The 25,983-nt window shown below is 39.4% G+C and overlaps 1 protein-coding gene and 1 pseudogene across 1 annotated transcript in view; both read left to right on the forward strand.

Annotated features, from left to right (window-relative positions):
- Positions 1-1,493: 1,493 nt before the first annotated feature.
- LOC109102986 lies at positions 1,494-19,043 on the forward strand (annotated as a pseudogene).
- A 1,257-nt stretch (positions 19,044-20,300) lies between these two features.
- Positions 20,301-25,983, forward strand: part of LOC109064328 (calcium/calmodulin-dependent protein kinase type II subunit beta-like) — a 49,866-nt gene continuing 44,183 nt past the window's right edge. The window contains exons 1-2 of the mRNA XM_042757179.1: positions 20,301-20,595; positions 24,197-24,291. Coding sequence (XP_042613113.1) covers positions 20,534-20,595; positions 24,197-24,291 — 157 coding nt within the window. The 5' untranslated portion in view covers positions 20,301-20,533. The remainder of the gene's footprint in view (positions 20,596-24,196; positions 24,292-25,983) is intronic.

A 25,983-nucleotide genomic window follows, 5' to 3' on the forward strand; every position in this document is an offset into this window, starting at 1 on the left:
AATATTTACTACTGTACCACCTCCACCTCCATTCTTGTTTTAGGTAAGTTTTGTTCTAACTATGACAAACTACTGTGTAAATAACTGGCCTTTATGTGCATATTAACCCTTAAAGGCATGTGTGTTTTACGCATTAGTTTTCAAGCTGTTTTGTGAATGTGCGAGACTACATTACGGTAGCTACTATAGGGAAATAACAAGAAGAATATCAAAGTGCAGTAAACAGTTTTTTGTGATACAAACCAGTGTGTTTATAATTAAGACAGTACATTAAAATAATATGGTAAAAAAATAAACATATGAGCTGTTTTGTACAGCTAAAAATAACTGGAAGCGACAGCAGAAGCCAGACGCATTAAATTTACAAATGGTCATGACCGTTTTTATGGGAAATATGAGGTGGATGCATAGAAGAATGCTGTACATAGGAAACTACACAGTGTTCACTTATTTAACACCAGTCATTGGTTTAATTGCACACTAACAACATATAAGTAGGCTAATAGTAGAATAGAACATGATCAATGTTATTTATAATTTATTTTGATTTTCTTCTTAGACAATTCATCACAGAAAAGTTATGGAATGCTAAAGTGGTAAGGCCAAAAAAAAAAAATGTTTTAAGAACTGCATTTATCCAAAATAAAGGAGGTATCATGTAAACACAGTGATTGTGTAGTGCAGGATATAAAGGATTTAAGTTAATCTGGGAGTATTTACCCATGTATGAGGTAAAACAAAACCAAAACCAAAAAAATAAATAAAAATAAGATAGTATTTTTGTAACTGAGCTGAGCAACTTTTATAAATAAACAAGAAAACTTTAATCGTAATCCTGTATAATATTTACATTTGTAGATTAAGTGATGAATTGTATTAATGTTGATCATATTAATTTTAGTAAATATCCTGAAACATATGCAATACATTTCACATAGTGTAGGCCAGGCAGGAAGTCCACTTTGGTGTTTGGTGACGCAGCTCTGCCACCTGAGGTCATAATAGTGACATTGCAACTACAATTTTGGTGAGACGTGCTCACTGTGCGCACAGTACACACTTTGAAAATGGTGCTTTTAATATGGAAGACAGAGGGCCTTTTAAAATATTGAAATTGCATGTTTATTACGTTTCTATGCCTTATGAGATTTCTACCATCTGAGCAGTGACGGAGCTGAAGACAGACACATAATGTGAGCTTACGGTAACCCAGGCGACATGTCCCGTACGAACACGAGCTATCTCTCTCAACTTCAGGACGACTCGTGCTGATATCTTCTAACATGACGCATCGAATGTTAAAAAATAATTTTCTCTGTACCATGCAATCAAATATATAGTCGTGCTTGAATGCGACAGACGGGTGAGCGCTTTTACCTGAGTGACGAGATGGACGGTCAGCTGATCACTGTTTGACAGTAAGGCTGATATGTAAATATACCGATTTTTTATATGTGTATAAACAAGCTTTTTATAGAAATTGCAATTACATCATGCCAGAAAGGCTACAGGTCATCGGCCCCATTCACTGTATTGGGGATCCCTCACAGCAAAACTTCCAGGGTAAGCATAATAAATCTTAGGACATCACAATCTATGGAGAAATTTGCTGTCTGATGGAAGAAAATGTCAACATTTTTTGAACCTGTCTTGTCGCAGATGTTCCTGAGATCACAAATATGAGGACTCAAGGAATGCCACAGAGAAACTACTCATTACCAGTGAGAGCATGACAGTGCATGGGAGAAATGGATATTGTGCTTTTTTATTTAATTTATTTATAATTTATTTTTTAGTTTTATTTCAAGGTACGTTTTCCTTTTTTCAGTCTAATTAAAATCCTGTACTCATACTTTATATTTTACTTTATGTCATTAAATTTGATATACATTATATTATTCTTGAATGTTTTTCACCTTTATCTGGTATTTGGTATGGAATTTAGCTGTCCCAGATTAATGTGCATTTAAAAATAAAAAAAAATCTCACTGTAATTCTATATTGTAATCTAAAATAAAAAAAAATGTAAAAATGGATTAAATCCTTTTTTCTGGTAAAATACAATAAAATATATTTTAAAATACAAGGGAAAAAAATATTTAAAATACTGTATTGTTTCTACCAGTGCCAGTGTAAGCATCTGTCATTCTGTTAATTTTTATCACTAATTTTAGTGATTAAATAAATAAGAAATTGAAATGAAATAAAACAATTCAAGGCATCATTCACGACATAAAATAGCATAGGAAAAGTTCTGGAAATTAAAAAAATACCTAAATTAAAAAGTTGTTACAATCACACTTCTTTTTCCCCAACAGCGAGAACTTTAATGAGTAAGCGCTGAATATGTGTCATCATTACGGCTTGTATGTGATTGATGGAAAGCTTGGATGTGATGGAAATTTAGTGTTATATTTGCAGTCTGTTTTAACTGTCTCAGTCTCGTCTATTATGAAAAATATAAGGCCAACATGATCTGTATTGAATTTACTGAAGGATCACTTTGTTTTTCTCTCTTTTGTCAGACAAGTCCAGTGTCAAATTCCAAGACAGAGTCTCGGTACGGCCTGGATCCTCAGCTTCTACCCAGTGTGGTAAATCAACTTGCCCTCTTATTCTGTAATGTTTCCTTCAAGACAGCTCAGGTTTGGTTGCACTGTTGTGTATGGCTGTGTTGTTTTGTCTCAGTGTCTGTGTCCTCTGTCTCCAAAATGTTCAGGTCCATGTGATTAAAGAGGACAGGATCCAGTTGGAGGAGAAAGTGTTTGTTTCAGAATCCAAATCTTCAGTTCCCCCTTTCTCCTCAACACAATGCACCCTGGAGGACAGAGCTGCTGCCCAGTTTAGCCATATTATCTTTTGACTTGATAGATTCACATGAAAAATAAATGTGATGCACCTGGCTTTTGTATCACAACAGCTTTTTGTTGAAATTATTTGGACTTTTATAACTGACTTTCAGACAATAATGGAGCTAGACACACAAAGGTAATGAAAAATTGACAGCTGTTGTTCTTATAATCAGACATCATGATGATAATCTCAAACACAGCTGCTGTTTTTCAGTTTCATAAATTCAGCAGCACATTAATGGTGGAGTCATGCTGACACTAGGACAAACATACAGTATGCAGTGCATTTCCACTACAGCTTCACTGATCTTTTTTTAAATCAGGCTTTTATTAAAGTAATAATGGGATAAATTCTTCTTATTAAATCCTTTTTAGGAAAAAAATATTATTTATCAGATATTTAGTATAATTATTATTATTGGACATTAAAAATGAATCATTTATGTATTTATTGAGAAAGAAATTAAGTAGTATTAGAAAAATTGAATTTGTATGGGGCAAACAGAACTAAATGCTTTTTATTTAAAATATTTTAACTTATAATAATATTAATAAACACTGATTTTTTATCAGCTTTGTTCTGTTACAATGTCAGTAATATATGTAAATGAACAATGTATACAAAGATCTTTCTTTATTTGTCAACAAAATCCACTGGATGACATAAAATGTAAAACTACAGATCTTACTTTTGAATTTTTGTGTCCCTGCCCATGAACAGTCGGATTGAGCCCAGTGCATTATGGGTGGTTGAAGTTTCCCTTCCTTTTTTGGCAAAAAAGATATCATCACAGCTTTTTTCCTCTGTTTTCTCTAGTCATGTAGCAATTTAAAGAAGAAATATGCCTTTATACTGCATACTGCATAACCAAGTTTTCTTTTATTAAGTTTTATTAAAAGCCTTGCCAGCAGTAAATTACCCTTTTAAATGTAAAACGTTTAGTGCAGTTTGGCCCTTATAAATGTATTTTTTCGAATACTATTTCTTTATTTCTCTCTCTCTGTCTCTCTGTCTCTCTCTCTCTCTCTCTCTCTCTCTCTCTCTCTCTCTCTCTCTCTCTCTCTCTCTCTCTCTCTCTCTCTCTCTCTATATCTATATATATATATATATATATATATATATATATATATTTTTTTTTTTTTTTTTTACTGTTTGCCAATACCTATACCTGTATTTTTCATAGCTTTTGCAATTTTAAAAAAATATTGAGTAACCAAAAAATAATGAATTATGTTAGTTAATTAATTAATTATGGCTTAATTAATTTACCAAATGGATATTTTCTCCAGTTAATTTAATATTGAATGTTTAACATTATATTAATTACATACATGTACTTCATAGACATCCTTAATCTCTTATAACTCCATTCTGCTCTCTGTTCTGTTGTCTGTGTTTCTTTGTCTGGACACAGCACTGTTCACACACTGTTTTATCATCATCTTTTATCGGAATATTTTTATTATTGAGTACGAGTACAGTTGCGCAGCATTGGTCCCAATACCAGTATCGGTGCATCTCTAGTTCTTATAAGTTAAAATGAGATTATCATATTGTACAACACAATAGTATGACTTTTTTTGTTCACTGTGCTTCACAGGTAGTGCCACAGCTCGTTTTAATCTGTTGCACGTCCTACAGCTTCCCTGTGGAGGCTCGCTCTCAGCTCAGAAAAGTCATCTCCCGCTGGGTGCAATCGTGTGTACGCTGGCCAGGCCCGAGAAAGGAAAAGTATTAATGAAAAGGGGTGTTCAGAATGAATATTTGTCTTACTTGCCAGGATGTCGAATTGTGTGGGTGTGAGTCATTTTGAGAAATCTTGAGAAATCTTAATCACCTTCACATACACTCCTCAGTGTTTTACTGTGACCTGATTATTTTAAAGATGAAATACTCTTATAAACATGTTATGAGAATGTTTTCCACAGCGTGATGTGCCAGTTTGTGAGGTGGGAGATTGTGTTAAGGCCTGTGCACACTGCGGGGCCTTCATGAGCCCTGCTATGAGCTGGCAGGCCTGCGGGCAAAGATTCTACTTACCTTTCTGCAGCAAACTCACAGAAAGTAAGTCTCGTTTGGCCTACAGTCTTTTTTCAATTGTCGGTTAAAGGTGTGCGCACATGTGCTTGTTACAGTACAGATGGGTCGGAGACAGAAGATCACAGGTAAGGTGGTATTTATTGACATAAGCAGAGATGGGATGAGAAACAGTGGTAATTCGGTGATTGCAGAGAGTGAGTAAACTGAATACTGTCCTTGAGATGATGTAGGGTGAAGGTCCTGGAAGTAGCAGAAGAGTGGAGACGTTGAGGGCTGAAGACACACACACACTCACGAAAGACACAGGAGGTAACTGGGAATCACTGGAGACAGGTAGGTATAGAAATGGAAGTCCTTGAAGTCGGCAGATAGGTATTCCTAGTTGCGAACGAGACCGGACAGTGACTGTGTGTGTGTGAGTGTCTTTTAAGTGTTGGTGGATGATGGTGCTGACGAGGGGCAGGTGTGTGTGATCAGTACTCAGGTGAGGGAGTGCGCTTTGATTGGATGGGGTTGGAGCCTGGCATGTCTGTGACAGTACCCCCCCCCCCCCCCCCCCCCCCCGGCGGCACTGCTCCTGAGGGCCGAGGACCCCGGCGTCGTGGTGGTCTTCCTCTGCCTCGAGGGGCAGGTCTGTCAGGATGGGTTGCATGGAAGGTGTCCAGTAAATTCGGGTCGAGTATGTCGTTGCGTGGAACCCAGGAACGTTCCTCGGGACCATAGCCTTCCCAGTCCACTAGGTACTCGAGTTGGCCACCACGGCGCCGGGAATCCAGGATTTCTCGGACCTCGTAAGCTGCTCCGTCGTCCAGGATGAGTGGAAGGGGGCTTCAGCTGTGGCTACGCCAGGCTCTGTGGAGAGAGGAACAGAAGGATGGTGAGGCTTCAGGAGTGACACACGGAATGTGGGATGAATGCGATATTCAGTTGGGAGTTGAAGCCTGTAAGTGACCGGGTTGATCTGCTCCATGATGGTGAATGGGCCAATGAACCTGGGACTCAGCTTACGGCATGGGAGACGCAGGCGGATGTCCCTGGTTGACAGCCAGACCTTCTGTCCTATTTGATATGTCGGAGCTTCAGAGCGGCGAAGGTCGGCTGTCATTCTGCGTCTCCGTAGGGCCCGTTGTAACTGGTGGTGGGCTGAGTCCCAGACCCTCTCGCTCTCTCGGAACCAGTAGTCGACAGCTGGTACGTCCGAGGGTTCTCCAGACCAGGGGAATAGTGGAGGTTGGTAGCCGAGTACGCACTGGAACGGGGTGAGTCCGGTAGATGGTTGGCGCAGAGAGTTTTGTGCATACTCGGCCCACCCTAGGAACTGGTTCCAAGAGTCCTGGTGGCCGTGGCAGAAGGTACGGAGGAAGCGGCCGATCTCTTGGATCTTCCTTTCCGTCTGCCCGTTCGTCTGTGGATGGTATCCTGATGATAGGCTGACGGCCACACCTAGGAGCGAATGAAAGGCTTTCCAGACCCGAGAGATGAATTGGGGTCCTCTGTCGGATACGATATCTTCGGGGATGCCAAAGTACCGGAAGATATGATTAAACATGAGTTCAGCCTTTTTCCATGGCAGTCGGTAGACCCTTGAGAGGAATTAAACGGCAGGATTTAGAGAATCTATCCACTACCACACATATGCAAGTGCAGTTACCTGACAGGGGAAGGTCGGTTACAAAATCCACCCCTAGGTGTGACCATGGTCGGTTGGGAACGGGCAGAGGTAGAAGCTTGCCAGATGGTAGATGACGTGGGCTCTTCGAGATGGCGCATTCCTTACATCCTTGCACGTACCTTCTGACCTCGGATGCCATGTTGGGCCACCAGAAGCGTTCTTTTAGCAACGAGAGGGTTTCATTGACCCCCGGGTGGCCAGTGCCTAGTGAGGTATGAGCAGTGTGGATGAGTGGAGTGCGCCGTGTCCTATTGATATACTGCCTGTCAGGTGGGCAACCCGGCGGAGTATTGGCTGAGGCATTGGAGGAGGGTATGGTCTCCGTGGACCAGGTAATCGGGCTGACCAACAGTCTTTCGGGGATTATTGGTTCAGGTTCTTCTGAGTTTTCTTCAGGTGTGTGACAACGGGAGAGGGCGTCTGCCTTGATGTTCTTGGATCCGGGTCGATAGGAAATGGTGAAGTCGAAACGGGTAAAGAATAAGGCCCACCGGGCTTGTCGGGGATTGAGTCTCTTGGCCATCCTTAGATATTCCAGGTTCTTATGGTCGGTAAGTACCTGGAACGGATGTCTTGCTCCCTCCAACCAATGCCTCCACTCCTCGAGCGCTAGCTTGATAGCCAGAAGTTCGCGGTTGCCGATGTCATAATTCACCTCCGCTGGGTTGAGCTTGCGGGAGAAGAAGGCAAGTGGATGGAGTCTGCTGGGATTCCCCTGCTGCTGCGAGAGTACCGCTCCTACTCCGGTGGTGGAGGCATCCACTTCCACGATGAAAGGTTTATCCGGGTCAGGGTGAACCAGGAGAGGAGCGGTCGTGAAGGCTTCTTTGAGGGTGGCGAAGGCCTCCGTGGCCGATGAGGTCCAGGACAGAGACTTGGGCTTATTCCGGAGAAGGCTTGTAAGTGGACTGGTGATGCAGCTATAATTTTGTATGAAGCGGCGGTAGAAATTGGAGAAGCCGAGGAATCTTTGGAGTTCTTTGATGGTTGTAGGGGTTGGCCAGTTCCTGATGGCATCCACCTTCCCCTCGTCCATCCAGATGCCACTGCTGTCGATGTTGTATCCAAGGAACTGCACTGAGGGCTGATGGAAGGAGCACTTTTCCGCTTTCAGGTAGAGTTGGTACTCCCTCAGGCGTTGCAGGACCTCCGCAACGTGGTGACGATGTTCGGTCAAGCTCCGGGAGTAAATCAGGATATCATCTATTTATACCAGGACGAATTTGTGGAGAAACTCCCGGAGCACCTCGTGGATGAAGTCCTGGAATACGGAGGGGGCGTTGACCAGGCCATACGGCATCACGAGATACTCGTAGTGTCCAGTGGCCGTGATGAAGGCTGTCTTCCACTCGTCCCCCTCACGTATCCGGATGAGGTTATACGCGCTGCGGAGGTCCAACTTGGTGAAGACAGTGGCACCACGGAGGTGTTCCAGGGCTGCTGGGACGAGAGGAAGGGGATATCTGAATTTGACGGTGAGTTGGTTGAGGGCTCGGTAGTCAATACAGGGACGCAAGCCTCCGTCCTTTTTCTCCACAAAGAAGAAGCTCGAAGCAGCAGGGGAAGTGGATGGACGGATGTAACCTTGAGCCAGAGCCTCTTTGATGTACTCCTCCATGGCCTTCTCCTCCGGGATGGAAAGGGGGTAGATCCTTCCCCGAGGCACTGACTCACCCGGAAGCAGATCAATGGCACAGTCCCATGGCCGGTGTGGAGGCAGCTTGGAGGCTCTTTTTGGGCAGAAAACATCACTGAAGGGGGCGTAACACGACGGTATGTCCACGGATCGTCTTTCCATCGGACTCTCGATGGAGGTCGCACAGACAGAAAGTGGTTTAGGGAGCTGAGAGGATGGCACAGGAACCTCGGGAAAACAGTCCAGGAAACAGGTCTCGCCCCACTTCAGGATTTCGCTAGTCTTCCAAGATATGACGGGGTTATGCTGCTCCAACCACGGGCGCCCTAGGACCACGTCAGCGGTGGATTCCTCCAGAACCAGCAGATGGATCCTTTCCTTGTGCAGAATGCCTATTTGCAGTTGAAGTGGTCCGACACTGCGGCGAACCCGTTTCCTGCTAAGCGGCCTTCCTGTTATTGAGTGAATCTGGTAGGAGGATTGCGTGGCCGTGGTCGGGAGGTGGAGTTGACGGCAGAGGGAGCCGGAGATGAAGTTGCCGGCTGACCCAGAATCGAGGAGTGCATTAACTGAAACAGAAATATCAGCAGCCGTAAGTGTCACAATAGTGGTGAGTGGTTTCATCTGTTTAATGGTAGGGAAGATGGCACTCACCAGAGAACGAGGAGGGTGTATGGGACATGTGGAGAGGATATGCCCCGGAGATCCGCAGTATAAGCACAGATTCTGGGTCAGCCGTCTCTGCCGTTCAGACCTAGTCAGGTGGTTAGAGTCCAGTAACATGGGTTCGTGGGCTGGGTCTGGAGGATTGACGGGTTCTGGTCGGCAGAGGGAGATGGTGTGCTGAGGCTGGCCCTGGTGCTCTTCGAGACATGACTGCATACGAGTGGCGAAGCGTATGGAGAGTTGGATGAAACGTTCAAGCCCAATGGTATCCTCGTATGCAGCGAGATGCAACCACACTCGGGGATCCAATCCTTGCCGATATGTGGTCAGCAGAGCTTGTTCATTCCACCCACTTGTGGCCGCGAGAGTCCTAAACTGGAGGGCATAATCATTTACAGACATCTTGCCTTGTTTTAAATTATATAATTTCTCACCGATGGATGAATCCCAGGTAGGTTTACCGAAAACTTCCCAGAAGTGGTCAACAAAGCTGGTATAAGATTGGGTGACCGGATTTTTCTGGGTCCAAATGGAATCAGCCCATTGTAGTGCTTTACCTTTTAGTTGAGATATGATAAATGCCACTTTGGATAGCTCGGTGGGATATAAGTGCGGCTGCATCTCCAGGACCAGCGAGCATTGCAGAAGAAATCCGCTGCATTCCTCCGCCGAACCAGAGAAGGGCGCCGGTTTGGCCATGGGACTGGAAGGCACGGAAGGTGAAGAAGTGTTGGGGTCATTCCCGGAAGTGCTCGCTGGTGGTGAAGGTGCTGGAGGGACGTTGAGTGTGCGCCGCAAGGCGTCAACGAGGTCCTGGAAGGGGTCTGGATGGCTCATGCTTGTGTCAGTCAGTAAAAGGTCCGGTCTTCTGTTACAGTACAGATGGGTCGGAGACAGAAGATCACAGGTAAGGTGGTATTTATTGACATAAGCAGAGAGGGGATGATAAACAGTGGTAATTCGGTGATTGCAGAGAGTGAGTAAACTGAATACTGTCCTTGATAAGATGTAGGGTGAAGGTCCTGGAAGTAGCAGAAGAGTGGAGACGTTGAGGGCTGAAGACACACACACACACTCACGAAAGACACAGGAGGTAACTGGGAATCACTGGAGACAGGTAGGTATAGAAATGGAAGTCCTTGAAGTCGGCAGATAGGTATTCCTAGTTGCGAACGAGACCAGACAGTGACTGTGTGTGTGTGAGTGTCTTTTAAGTGTTGGTGGATGATGGTGCTGACGAGGGGCAGGTGTGTGTGATCAGTACTCAGGTGAGGGAGTGCGCTGTGATTGGATGGGGTTGGAGCCTGGCGTGTCTGCTAAAATACTCCCATCTTTGCTCAAACATGTCTTTTTCTCATAGTGTCATGGCAGTCCTGTCAGCCCACTAATCAGGGTCACTGCGTCGACTGCGGAAAAAAACCTGAGCTCAGTCTTGGCTCATATGAGATCCTGCAAAAACGGATAGATAGATAGATAGATAGATAGATAGATAGATAGATATGTGTTTTTTTAAAGGGTTAGTTCACCCAAAAATGAAAATTAGCCCATGAATTACTCAACCTCAAGGCATCCTAGGTGTATATGACTTTCTTCTTTCAGACGAATCCAGTCGGAGTTATATAAAATATGGTCTTTGATCTTCCAAGCTGTTTAATGGCAGTCAGCAGGTTTCGCAGTTCATCAGTCCAAAAGAAGTGAAATAAAGCGCATCCATCCATAATAAAAAGTGCCTCACACGGTTCCAGATGGTGAACAAAGGCCTCCTGTAGTGAATCGATGCGGGGGTTTTTTTTAAGAAAAATAACCATATTTAAAATGTAATAATCAATTTAATCTAGCTTTCACTCACTGTTATACATGGAAACTGATCCAGGAGGAAGACATATGAGGTCAGCATTTTCTGAAAGGTCATGTGACACTGAAGCCTGGAGTAATGGCTGCTGAAAATTCAGCTTTGCCATCACAGGAATAATTTCATTTTAAAATATATTAAAAGAGAAAGCAGTTAAGAAAGAGAAAGCTGCTGTGTTGCTGCTGGCAATAGATGTTTCTGCCAGTGCGATGAGAATGGGGCAATCAGACCACATTTGTAAGCAGATTTGTTCTCAGTTGCAAGCTTTAAATGGGTAAGGGATGTTAACATTTAGAGTTTTTGTTTTGATGTTTAAAATAAATCCTGGAAGTTAAATAGCTTGTGAATGTTGTGTCATTGTTTTAGGCCCGAAGAAACTGTCCGATCAGAGCTTGGAACTTCCTGTGGTGGAGGGCCTTCTGGTGCCACTGGAAAGACTGCAGACACATACTTGAAAGGTTTTGACACGGCATTTGTTCTACTAATATAATTATCGTTAAAGCAAGAGGCAAAAGGTTAACAATAGTCCTTTCTTCTTGGGCAGAGTTCTACAGGAAATTTCACTTTTCAACCCTGAATCGGAAGATAGATCCAGCTCACAAGAACTTCCTGTTTCTGCAGGACTGAAGATTCTTCAGGAAGGAGCCTTAATATGAGACTTAAACATGCATGTACCCTTGCTGAAAAATTCAATGTTTGTGCTGCAAATGTTGATTTATACTGTAAATCTCTTACGTCTCATCTCAATAGGCTGCAGCGTCTCCAGGCAAATTATTGATCTTCCATTCCTCACCTGTTTCTGAAGGCACAAATCAGAAAATCTCCTCTGGTTTCTTCAGCTCTAAAGAGCATGCATTTTTTCCCACAATATTAGCCATAAAGTTAGTTTTGAGGTTTATAGAAAAGTTTTTTATTTATCTGCTTCCTCTTGGTTTCATATTAGTCCATCTTCCAAGGACCAGATTCCTCGATCTCATTGGCTAAAAAGTTTGTCACTCAAGGCTGCAGTGTGCACATCTTTGTGTTCTCCCATCAAGAAGTAGGCGGGGCTTGGCCAGGGCACATACCCTTTCTCACAGTGGGTGGTGTCATCTGCTATAACAGTCTACAGGTAATAAATGCCATCTGCACTCAGTCGACATCAGTAACACCCTCTTGTCCTATTATGTCAGATGAAAAAAACCTTAGAGCCCAGTTCCTCTAAAACTTCTGTACAGATTTGAAATTTCAAAACAACCCTATGGCTGCCTCAAGAGTTAGTCTGGAATGTCATAATTGTTGGTACTTGTTAAAAGTCTCTGCTGCTAATACAAGGTTTTTGTAGACATATTATCAATGGGAAGTTTTACTGCTCTATCATCATAGTCGTACTGAGCAAGCCACTTTATCCAGTGCTGCTTTGAGAGGGCTGTTCCTGCAATTAGAGCACTGGATAATGGATGAAAAATTATTTTTCTTTTTCTTCATAAACAAAACCGTTATTCTTTCCACTTCCCTCTGTGTGAAGAGAACTGGATTGAGCACACAGAAGAAGAACCATATTTAATGTAGTGTGAACAAACTGTGTCATTTCATACTGAGTCTTTCCGTGTATTTATCTTTTGCAGTCAGAGATGGAACAGGAACGCTTCTGAGCTGATCTGAGCAGATGTGTGAACATGCAGATGGCCTTCAAAGTTCAACTCAGAGTTTTTGTCAGTAAAGGAAATCAAAGGGGCATCTAAAAGAATCTAGAAACCCATATTCGAAAACAGGGAGGAACTGAGACTAAGAAGAACTAAATGTAAAGTTTGTAGTTTCGCTTCCAATTAATTTTTTAGTATGATGCTTTCTTTTTGAGATATAATAATAATAATACATTTTATTTAAAGGCGCCTTTCATGGCACTCAAGGACACCTTACACAATTCATTAAAAAAAAAGACATTACTCAATCAAACCAGTACAACAACAAACATTAAATCACATAAAAGCCTGCCTAAACAGATATGTTTTAAGACGAGATTTAAAAACTGAGAGACTAGAACTGTTGCGAACTTCTACAGGAAGAGAGTTCCATAAATGGGGAGCAGCAAAGCCAAAAGCTCGTGACCCCAGAGAAGTTGTCCGAGTGCGTGGCTGAACAAGTGTAAGTGCAGAAGCAGATCTTAGAGTGCGGGAAGGGAGTGTGTATATGAAGAAGATCATGGAGATATGAAGGAGCCAAATTGTTAAGTGCTTTGTAAGTTAAAAGTAAAATTTTAAAATTCACACGGAATTTAACCGGGAGCCAATGCAGCTTCTGTAAAACAGGAGAAATGTGTTCAAAAGTGGAAGTTTTGGTAATGACTCGAGCTGCAGCATTCTGTACTAACTGTAATTTATGAAGAGATTTGGAAGGAAGCCCATAAAACAAAGCATTACAATAGTCGATATAATCAAATTAGACACAGAGCATAAATTTATAGTCTAAATAAAACATGCCGATTTGCCAAATATCCAATCATTTGAGTACTAGAATGGATAGTCACTTGTTTGTAACTTTTATTCAATGTGTGAATGCAAGATGTTATATGTAAATAACTGCTATACATTATATTAACAGCTCAATTGCTGTGTTTCTGCAGAGATGCTATTATCTGGTTGCTATGGCTCCTTCATCGCCGATCCTGACTCCTGCTGTGTTGCCATGGCAGTGCTTGATTGGCGCACATACCATCAGAGATGCAGGCTTCTGAACTGAACGCTGATAACAACTTGGGTTGTCCTTGTCCTCTGTAGTCCGGATGACATGGAGTCCCAGTTTTCCAAAAATAACTTTTCCACAGAACAGTTTTCCACTTTGCCACAGTCCATTTTAAATGAGCAGAGAAAACGCCTGCGCTTCTGGATCATGTTTAGATATAGCTTCTTTTTTGACCTATAGAGTTTTATCTGGCATCGGCGAATGGCACAGTGGATTGTGTTCACCGACAATGTTTTCTGGAAGTATTCCTGAGCCCATGTTGTGATTTCCATTACAGTAACATTCCTGTATGTGATGCAGTGCCGTCTAAGGGCCCGTAGATCACGGGCATCCAGTATGGTTTTCCGGCCTTGACCCTTACGCACAGAGATTGTTCCAGATTCTCTGAATCTTTGGATGATATTATGTACTGTAGGTGATGATAACTTCAAACTCTTTGCAGTTTTTCTCTGAGAAACTCCTTTCTGATATTTCTCCACTATTTTTCGCCGCAGCATTGGGAAAATTGGTGATCCTCTGCCCATCTTGACTTCTGAGAGACACTGCCACTCTGAGAGGCTCTTCTTATACCCAATTATGTTGCCAATTGACCGAATAAGTTGCAAATTGGTCCTCCAGCTGTTCCTTATATGTACATTTAACTTTACCGGCCTCTTATTGCTACCTGTCCCAACTTTTTTGGAATGTGTAGCTCTCATGAAATCCAAAATGAGCCAATATTTGGCATGACATTTCAAAATGTCCCACTTTCAACATTTGATATGTTATCTATATTCTATTGTGAATAAAATATAAGTTTATGAGATTTGTGAATTATTCCATTCCTTTTTACTCACAATCTGTACAGTGTCCCAACTTTTTTGGAATTGGGTTTGTAGTTTGTGCGATCATATAGTAACTCTTCTGGAGTAAACAGGACACGGATACACACCGTTATTCTGTCCACTCCCTGTCAGCTGCTAGACACCTTTAGAAGCAGCCAGGCTGAGACATTCCTCACATTTTACAGCGAGAAAAGTATAAAAACAGTGTTTGCTGTCTGTTGCATACAGTAATACGACCATTCTCCCTACAACATTCTTAAAATCAAGATGAAATCAAATTTGACCCTATTTGCTTTTTTAAATAAAATATAATATATACACTTTCTCAAAAAAATTGTGTCATCGTTTTTTTTTTTTTTAGAGAAATAATACTTTTTATTCAGCAAGGATGCATTAAATTGTTTAAAAGTCACAGTAAAGACGTATTATGTTTCAAATGGTTTCTGTTTTTAATAAATGCTGTTGCATTCTATTCATCAAAAAAAAAAAAAAAAAAAAAAAAATTAAGCAACTGTATTAAATAGCCAAATGGATATGGCCTTCTTTCAAAAATCTTACTGACCCCAAATTTTGAATGGTAGTGTGCAAATAATATGTAATATAAATATACTTAACAGGAATTTGCTTATATAATAACTTATCATTAACAGTTCATAATCAGTTGTTTATATTGCACTGAGCTCAGTCTTCCTGCTTTTACAGTTTTGTTATTTTAACATTATAATATATATAACTTTATTTTGTCAATGTGTGTGTGAGTCAGTGTATTCATTAGCACTGGAGAGTTCGCTGCAGTCCCTGCGTGAGGAGTTACAGACAGAGGTTACTGAGATGTTGGCTTGCTTCAGGAAACACAGCTGCACTGCCTCTGTGTCTCCAGGACAGGTTAGTTCTTCAGATATTACTCTCTCTTTAATGAGGATCTTTCATAGGTTTCACAAGTTACTAGACCAGCACACGCAATTGAATGTTCAGATACTTAGTTTCAGATTAAGCAATAATCTTAGTCAAATATTTAACCATGATGGGTGATACCAATTAAAAAATAAGTTTTCAGGCCAATTAATTTTTAATTGCTTAAATAAATAGTCACCTTTTTATCATATTGCCTTATTTGTGTAAAGCTCTAGACAGTTATTAATGAATTGTGTAATTAGGGAGGGAGTATTTTTAGGAGATGATAGATAGTCTAATATACTGTTACCCCAATCTCAATTAATTTTACCATTCATTAGCCATATAAACGATGCAGACACAGATAATAACATTGAGAAGCCCTTCTAAGTGAATCCTGTTTCATTTGGATAATAGAGTCTTGAATGTCATTCTCCTCTCCTTCTCTCTCTTTCTCAGTGTGTGTCTTTCATTCTGTCAGCTGGTGTTGCCTCAGTTTCTGAAAGTCGTGCCTGTCTACATTAACAGTCTGTGCAAAAGTGAAGTGCTGCTGCCTGAGCTGCGGAGCTCTGTACATCAGCGTCTACGACTGCGTAACCTCCATGGACTCCATGGACACGCTGAGCACTGCTTCCCAGTTCTACCCACTTAAACTGCCTCTGGTGAGAGACAGACATCTAGAACACTCTGTTCATCCAAATTAGTCACTGAAATGAGACAGTTTCCTTGTCTGTAAGAATTCGTAATTCTCTGTTGGATTGTTATGCACATGGCAGGATTTAGAGATGCCACATTCTTCACTACTCTAGCAATAAATGCATTTACTGTACTCTCTCTATTTGTAGTATTTTATTTTTTACTTATTATTTCAAAATTTCTGGCACCAAAGACAGTTATAATTAGGAATGCACAATATGATAGTATCACATTAGATGTCTGCTGATATTAGAAATTTCTTTTGTCATTTATCAGTATAATTTATCAATATATGATAAGTATTGGATAAATCAACCAATACTGAATATTTAATTGTCTGTTTTTAGATTTGGATTTTCTTTGTTGTCATATAATGCCTGCATAAACTTAATCTTTAAAAACACTAATTTACATTATTAAATGTAATCTTTAGCAAATCTTAAAATTAATGTCCATTTTTATATACTGTATATTACAATGTTGCAATGCCTACATTCACTTACAGCATTTAAAATTATTCATTTTAGTTTTAAAGTTGTATTTTTAAGACAAAACTGTATGAATAGAATAAAAGTTATCTATCATCTGCCATTTGTTTGTCTTATCATAGCATGAAAATTACTACCAGGTTTTTGGTATTGGCCATTTTGATATTTTTCATAATACAAAAAAAAAGACAAAAAATATATATCCAGAAATTTGTCATAAATAGACAAATTTTCTATTATTGTCCATTTTCCACAGTGTCGAAACCAGTAAAAACAGGCAACTATACCTTTAAAGGCTCTTTGTGTAAAAGACCTCTGTAATAAATGGTCTTGCTAGACTGGAATGGGAACTGAAAGCCATGAAAGTTTGTCTACATTGTACACCAAACTTAAAAAAGAGCAAGGAAAATCCATGTCAGATTTAAGGCCAATGCAAACTTCCACCTAAAACATTGACGCTTTCTCTTCTGATGGGATGATGACTCCTCTGACTCTGTGTTTACCCTTCTCACCCCTGCAGTCTGTCTCGGCTGATGATGCCAACATGCCATCATTAGGGGAAGCCATGCGCTGCACTATCTCTAGTGTGGATCCAGGGGGTCTGTATCTGATCTACTGCCCACTGGCACTGATCCTTTGGGTGGGCAGCTGTGTGCCTCCTCATACTCTTCTACAGCTTTTCAACACCAACTGCTTCTACCTCACATCTGGAGAGGTGAGGCAGGGACACATTGAGTTGGCGTTTACATTAACATTTATTCATTTAGCAGAGTTTATGTAAAGTGACGGACAAATGAGAACAAGTCGTAGAAGCAGTTCATCTAAGAGAGAATCTCAGAGTTGGATACATGTTTTAAATGAACACTTTAAAATCTAATCAGCTGTTTTCTACCATAATAGACTACTAGATAATGGGTAATTGACAAATAAGGTGTCCATGAACTGCATATTGGATAAGATGTGGTAAGATGCCTCCCACACCACCTCGATTAATTTGATCAATCAAATCAGTTTTAGAGTATCCTTAGAGTCACTGATCCTTCAGAAGTCATTCTAATATGATTATTTTGTGCTCAAAAAACATTAGGGTTTACTATCAGTGTTGAATAAGAAGCAATATTCTCATCTGTGTTCTATCAGCTTTGACATTTAAATATGCATATTTTTAATAATTACCCCAGGGCATTTTTTTTTACCTTTATAAAGGCCTTTTTTTCTCTAATCTTATTAAATGTGTGCTTCATCTATTATTTTAAATTCTTTGAAGGGGTCATATGAATTTTCCTTTCTCTTTGGAGTGTTACAAGCTCTTGGTGAATAAAGAAGTTGCAAAGACTAAAGTCTCAAATCCAAAGAGATATTCTTTATAAAAGTTAACACTCATCCAAACCCACCTGTAACGGCTCGTTCTAACAACAATTATTTGCACTCGCACAAATGCTCCCAAATATATTTTGAGGTCGCACACATTAAATTTAGGGAGCATATGCGACTAAAATGGTCGCAATTTCGAGCCAGGATATAGATAGATAGATAGATAGATAGATAGATAGATAGATAGATAGATAGATAGATAGATGATAGATAGATAGATAGATAGATAGACAGATAGACGATAGATAGACAGACAGACAGACAGACGATTGTGAATCCTTGAAATGTCATGTCCCAATACAAAAATTTGTTAAATGTTTAAAGTAGTTTTAGTTGTGATGACCATGTCACTCTGCAGGAAACACATGTGAATCCTTGAAATGTCATGTCCCAGTACCCATTCAAGCAAGTTTTCTTCATATTGTTTATTGCTTTCATTAAATTTTAGTGCTTTGATTTCACTTTTGCCTTGTACATAGTATGTGTGTTGTATGTCCTCTGTAGATCAAACTTCCAGTGCTTGAGAACTCCCTCTTTATCAGCACCAGAGCTCTCTTATGCTCTCTGCAGTCCTCAGCAGCTGTTACTCTCCAGGTGAATGACTCACACCTTTCATTTGTACAGTATTTAATTCAGGAACTGACAGGATTAACTTTTTGCGGAAAAAAATCAGCACAGCTAAAACCACAGTAATGGATTTGACAGTTTTTCTTTCCAAACTCAGCTGTGGCATTAAAATGTGTTTAATTGTGTATATAGTTGATTTATATATTTTAAAATGTGTATTTGTTTTTGTTCAGCTGAAACTGGTTCGAGAGGGTGACAGCTGTGAGGAGTCTCTGCAGCGCCTCCTGGTGGAGGACAAGAGTCCGTACGGTGGAGCTTCATATGCTGATTTCCTTTTTCACCTTCATGTCAATGCATTGCGTCTTACTGTGTGACAGTCTCTTCTCATAGACAAGGCTGTAAAATATTTGTAAAGCCCTTTGTGTCTCCCTTCGTGTCTACCTTTTGCTCCCTCTATAGCCATTGCTGTCATTCTAAAATCAATGACGAATAAGAATTCTGTCTTGTATGGATTTACCAAACACTTACCTCGGAAATACTTATATTTTGTAAATTTAGTAAATACAAATTTGATGTGACCAGCTTATTATAGGAGAAATGCTGAATACTTAAATTAGTCCTTTCATTTTCAAGGGTCCAGAATGACCGAATACTGTTTGAACTCCCATCAAAGACTCAGTGATTAATGATTCTGTATTTGAAGTGTGTGTGTGTGTGTGTGTTTGGTTCTAGACATGGGTTTGATTTAACATTTGCTCTTGAGAATGCAAATTTCCAACACAAGTCCTTTATAAAACATTTACCCTAGATTCATGAATATTGCACTCTGAATTGATTTCATGAATTAGCTCAACTGACAGTGATGAGTAAGAGTGTGCATGTTAATATTTTTCAAGCAATAATATATTCATTTTTTTTTAAACTACACATCAATATTTAATGTCTTGATAAAACCACAGATATTTTTCAATGAGCCACCATCATGTTAACCTAACACTTTACAGTTTTAATCATTTATTTATATATTTATTTATTTTATGAAGAATATACGTTTCTCTCCAAAAATGAATAAATAACTGAAAATGTGTGACTGGCTCTGAATCATTCTCAGCCGAATCTCTTTAGCATTGATCTTCTTTATGTTCTTGTGCATTTCTCTCCCTCCTCCACAGAGAACCAAAACACTCCTAATGAGTCATACTAACTCTGATTAGTGTAATTGGGGTTAATGATGTTGACATTGAGCTGAATATGAAATATCCGAGTGGGTGTCCAAGTTCGTTATCTAATGGCTGAAAAAATACACACACACACACACACACACACACACACACACAGAACCAAATGAGCAATGTAAACATAATGGACCTATTAGCTAAAATATATATATATATAAAAAGATAACTTTTTTTTTTAATGCATCTGACCATTTCATCTTTTTTATTGCAAAAGATAACTTTGTGTATTCCATATACATGTAAAAGGTTAGTGAAAGCCAACAAAAACCATGCCAGTCACCACCCATTCAAAATTATTTCAAAATAAATTCCATTTATACTTGTCAATGCAAAAGACAACATTATGGTCCTATCAATATAAAAATGAACAATAATACACTTTATTTGTACATAGAGCCTTACATATAATGGAGTTCATAGTGCTTCACAAATCAGAGTATGAAACAGGATAAAAAAAACAGAAATACAATATTTAAAATACAATTAAATGAATGAATTAAAATGAACTTTAAAAAGTGTATATTTTATAATTTTCGAAATGTTAAATTCACGATGTTTGCATGAATTTAATATTTTATTTTCGTCTGATATCGGTGCTTTATTTATTTTTATGTTGGTTTACACGACGCTATCACGATTACGTAAGAGCTCATCGAAATACAAATAGCCCCCCTCATGGTTTGTCCCTATTTGGAGTTACAATAACAGTAACCCAGCTGCGCGCCCACGCACGCTAGTTCTGCACGCGCCGATAGGTGGCGAGCTTGAGTCAGCTGTCAGCGCGCTCTCGCAGTCTATTTTGAAGGCAGGCGATTGGAGCACAGCGCGGGGGTGAGGACGCCCGCCGTCAGCGTACACGCTACCCTACTCAACCATAAACCTGTCATTACAAGACATATCAGGCTTTTTTTGAGCGCAAAATCGAGGTGAATATCTAGGACGCTCTAGCTCGCTGAATCAAGGACGATTTTTAATTCTTAAAACGTGTCCGAGTCCGAGACGGGAAGACATGGCCACGACTACATGTACGCGCTTCACGGACGAATATCAGCTGTACGAGGAGCTGGGCAAGTGAGTATCACGAGGTTAACGGTTGTGCATGTGTGGAACTGTCCTGCATGAAGATTGCATGATGATATTTGGGCAGGGTTACCAAAACTGACAGCAAGCGCGAGGAGTGGTGGTGCCCCGATAAAAGTGCCCTGACAGAGGGAGGAGATAGACACACGCAAGTCCTGCCAAGAACCGTTGACCACCACTCAGACCCTCTATTATGATTTCAAAACAACCCACTTACTGCAGATGAAACAAAATATTGATTAGTGCAACGCCCCTCAAGCAGATATTCCATGATCATTAGATGTAAAAGTAGAAATGCAAGAGCAAAATCTAGTGGCAGTTTGCTCGGGGCTGTATTTGACATTTCCACATAATCAACATCTTGGTGCTTTACTATAAATACTGTATGTAGGCTATGATATTGCGATGTCCGATTCGTGAACTAATCGATCGTTGATTCGGAATCCTTAAAGGAATCGGTTGATCCGGTTCACAAACCGGTCTGAACTATTTGTTCACGAATCTGACAGAATCGGTGCAAAGCTTCTAAAATGAACTCGTTTGTCTCTGCATTTGGAGTGAACTGATAGAATACTTGCAACTTGAGGCGAACTTTACTTCAGTAGCAGAAATATGAACAAATAAAACCTACTGGAAATATGTTTTACGTCAAAAACAGGTTGATCACAGATTCGAAAATTCCATTTGTGTAAAAACGTTTTCTGCCAAGAGGTTCAATTGATTTCGAATTTTAGGATAGCAAATTCAATATATTTTCAGGCTGTAAGTAACTTTTAAGAGCTTAAACACTTTGAATTATGAGGAGGTGAGATACAGAGACTATTTAAATGTTTTTGAGCTGTAAAAATGCCACGCAGGAATCTCAGGGAAGACGTGATTAATGGCCTAATAGAATCATTGAATCGTTATTTAGAATCGGTTCTTTCGGTTCTTGAATCGGATTTATTTTCGCGAAAAGCACAATTGGAAAAAAAAACTGCTACTACAACGATGGCCTATTTCATATGCTTACATTATTATCATTCAAAAAATCATTCTTTGTTAGAACCGTCAAAATAATGCATTGTTTACCACGAGACATATTGTTTATGTGTAAAAGTATTACTTCCTTTAATCTGAGTTTGGATAGTTAGTGCATCGTTATCTCTTTTCTCGTTCTCAACCATCTCTTTTTTTTTAGAATGGGATTGAATGTAGAGGTTATGCAAAATTCTCCCTGGGAATCAAGTGTTACGGGAATTGATTGTTTATGTGAGATAGTGAGGAAGAGGAAATGAACAGCAAGGATTTAGTGATGCTTTCACGGATCTGAAGGGGCAGCAGAGCAAGAACATTTGATGAAGGTCGCATCTCCCCTTAGGCCTGAGGTCTAGCAGAAAAACAACATTCAGATTGCGCACTGCTGCTCAAATCAGCAGAAATATGCTGAATTGCTGATATTATCGCACATGACCTCTGACAGCACATCGTAGCACAGAATCGCATGTGACCTGTGTGTTTATATGTCTCTCTTCTACCCTGTAGCTCCAGTCATCCCAGTAATGCAGGGAGAGGTGCTTGTAGACGAGGAACTGCAGTCTTTGTGTCTCACACAAAAACACACACACACACACATCCAGTTCTTATAAATCACTGTAATAGACACTAAGGGCTTTAACTGGCCTGACAAAAACAGGCCCCATTGAAGAGCACTTACGGGTGACTACAGTTTGTTAAATACTGCCTAGAGATGACCGCTGACATGATTGGCAGTGGTTTTGAGATCTTTAAAAGTTTTTTTTTAATTTTTTATATGATGTCTGATGACTTTTTTCTAATGTATTTTTTGATGCCACCAATGGATTTTTCACACTAAGATAAGGGACATATTAAGAAAGTAAAGTAAGGGGCAATGGTGATTTCTGGCTGATTTACACACCGTAAAAATTACACCCTTCACCTTTTAGTGTACTTTCTAACAGACCCACATATAAGGCTGCCATTTAATAGAATTATGAAATTGGAATGGCCGGCAATTACATTCAATGTATGTGCAGAGCATTTCAGAGGGAAGCACAGCGCTGTGTTCATTTACTCGCTAACAGCTTATGATCTGGTATTTTGTCTCAGAGTGGCTTGATTCACAGCAAATTCTGCAGCTGCTCTAAAAAATTGTAATGCGAAGTGCTTATAATGCCTGTTGTCAACAAAAGAGAAGCTTTAATGGCTCCCTGGAATTTTCTGCCAAAATTAAAGCTTGATGATTTAACATTTGAAAATAAATATTAATATTAGTACTGTAAATAAAAGTATTATAGTATTTTCTTAAATATGATATTTTTAACTAGAGTTAAAGGGGTCAAATTACTGCATTTTTTTTTTTTTTTTCAAATTATTTTATAAGGTTTCACACTTATAATGTTGGGTGATTTTTACATTAAAAATTAATCAAATATAGAAGTAATGGGCTGATTTCTATCCTGTTTTGGAGCCTCTCTGCAACAAAGTCTGTTTTTATAGGCGGGGGCTCGCATTCAAAGACTCACAAGTAAACGGCCACTGCTATGATTGGCCGAACAGTTTTGTGTTTCTTAAAATAACAGACTGGACGCTGCTGTGACATACTTTCAAAAGTTTTGGGTTAAAAATGTATATACAATATAGTGCTACTGTTTGATACATATGGTATATATCAGATATTATATAACAAGTATTTATATATATATAAACCCATATATTTTCAAAGTATCATATAGCGTCCATATATAATAATATAAAAAATATAACTTTTGGGAATAGTTACACTGTTGTAACAGTCTAATATTATTTTTAAATGTATTATATTATTATAAATTAGTATTTTTTTATTATTATTAATTTGTAAAATTGTTGCTGTTATTGAAAATTGCAATCACTTTATATATCAGAAAAATCGCAATTTGATGAATTTCCTCCAAATCATGTAGCCCTACCTACCTAAATGTGTTTCAGCATATTTGTGCAATACTGCCTATACAATGAATTTTATTCCAACCTATGTATGATGACAAAAAGATGAGTATGAAGAGATGCAAAATTCAGCTACATCACAGTGTTTGCATTATTGCATAAATGTAGATTTTGCAAAGATTTTGTTTTAGGGCCAGTCGTCTTTCTTGCCATAAGATGTGAAAACCTATTAAACATGACAAACCTACTCTGCTGTTTTATTCCTATAACACAAATCCAGTTGAGTATATTATTAATACAGGCCGCCAGAATTAGCTCTCGTTTTAGTGACGTCAGCCTTCACAGTCGAACAGCCATTTCTGCAAAAGAGTCATACAGTGTGATCATGTGATGCAGGGATGTTTGCGATGAATAAATAATCTGCTGTGTTTAACATGGGGAACCATTATCTTACTCTCTTTGTTTCTGTTTATTCCCTCCTGAAATTTCAGAAAAAACACCACACACACTGCCAGGGTTTGAGGCAGTCTGTCTGGTGTTTTGAATTTGAATTTTCATACAACAGAAACTTCACTGTCAACATGTAGAATTATTATGGCTATGTTGCTATTATATTGTCAGGTCTATTTATGTAAAGTCTCCATTAATTTGTCTTTTATCACAGGGGAGCGTTTTCAGTAGTGCGACGATGTGTGAAGTTGAGCACGGGCCAAGAATACGCCGCCAAAATTATCAACACCAAAAAACTCTCCGCGAGAGGTTAGTCAATTCCTGAAAATGTTTTTCTTTTTCGTAACATTATAATGGATGGGTTTTAATTCTAGGAACAATTTTACAACTAATATACAACATGGTAAAACATGGTTTAAAGTTGCAAGGTTACCAATGTATTCTTCTGTATTGTGACATACTTCTGAGAGAAATGGATTATTGAAAAAGAAAAAATGTATTAAGGGAACTTGGCACTATCCATCAGTTATGACATTTTGATTAAAAAGAAAATATGAAACGTGCATGAATGAATTGTTCACAGTAAGAGCTTTAAGATGCATGTAGAAAATGGATGATGAATTTCCAGTTTATTCCAACTTCACTATGTGCAGTGATGGTAGATGGTAATGGTATGGTACTTTTATATGTAGTATGGTACTGAAAAAATTTACCATTTTCATATATTGTAGTATTTACATCAAAGGATACTATGGTACCAGTAGGAATGCATGCTTAGAAATTTAGTTACAGAACATTCAAAGAACACTCAAAGTTCTACAACATGCTGATAACTATATTTAAATCTGCTTCCATGGTAACTGTCAGTGCCAAAGGCAGATCCAAACACCATGGTAATGAGACAGAAACTACACTGGAATGGCAGAAAGAGATTTTCAGTTTTTACGCCATCCCGCTGTTGAGGGGTGTGAATCTTTTTATGCCCTTTTGTCCTCCCTCCTGAAACTTGAAGCCAGCAATTGCTTTGCCAAAGTGTCATCCTCATCATGTCCCTTTAGCTGTGTGGTCATTATGGTGAGAATGTGTAATGTGGAGAACAAGCACTTGACATGTACTTGATTCCACAGGCACTGAAAAACATTTTAAAATAGGCCCAGCAACCTTCTAAATACAGCTTGTGTGGAGAGACACATTGCTTTCTGCTTGCGTGGTCAGAGGAAATCAAATTAAGGTTGGGAATGTACTGTAGATTAGTAAGATTAGTCTGTTAAGTGATAAAATACTAGTATACAAAAAAAACTATCAATAATAAAACCAGTCAATATTATCTCCATTTCATATTTTTCTTTTTTTTTTTTTTTTTTGTGTGTGTTGTGTTGTGTGTGTGTTTGTGTGTGTGTGTGTTTGTTTTCTTGTTTTTGCATTGTGACATGGTTTCATATACAGTACCATCCATAAGGGTCAATGTGATTATTTTAAATGCTTGAATTCTCTCTCTCTCATTCATCATCTCTCATTTTTCTTTTTTTGTAGCTTTGTGTTATTGTACCATTTTGTCACAAAAAGCAAGTATAGGATGATAAATGTTTACAGTGTTCAGTTTGACATTTATTTGACAAAATATAGTGCTGTGGTGCGTCGTGTAGATTAGGAATGACTGTCTTTAGGCTGAGAGTTACTCTGAGAATGTGACCTAGATATACAGAAAGCGAATGTGTGGGAGAGAGAGAGCTGTGTGTGTGAGAGAGAGCGATAAGGAATCATCGTGAATGACTGTTTGAGAGAAAGACATAAAGAGAGGTCTGACAGTGAAAGCACCTTTGGCACTTGGCAGCTTTGTGTGTGTGTGTGTGTGTGTGTGTGTGTGTGTGTGTGTGTGTGTGCGCGTACGTGAAAGAGAAACAGAGAATTAACATAGTTACATGTCTGGAGCACGGGACTCTCATCTGACCCAGAGAGACGGACGTGACCCTGGAAAAAATGAGCAAATAAGTTCATGAG

Source organism: Cyprinus carpio, chromosome A5 (genome assembly GCF_018340385.1).
Source record: "Cyprinus carpio isolate SPL01 chromosome A5, ASM1834038v1, whole genome shotgun sequence".
NCBI classification, from domain to species: Eukaryota; Metazoa; Chordata; class Actinopteri; order Cypriniformes; family Cyprinidae; genus Cyprinus; species Cyprinus carpio.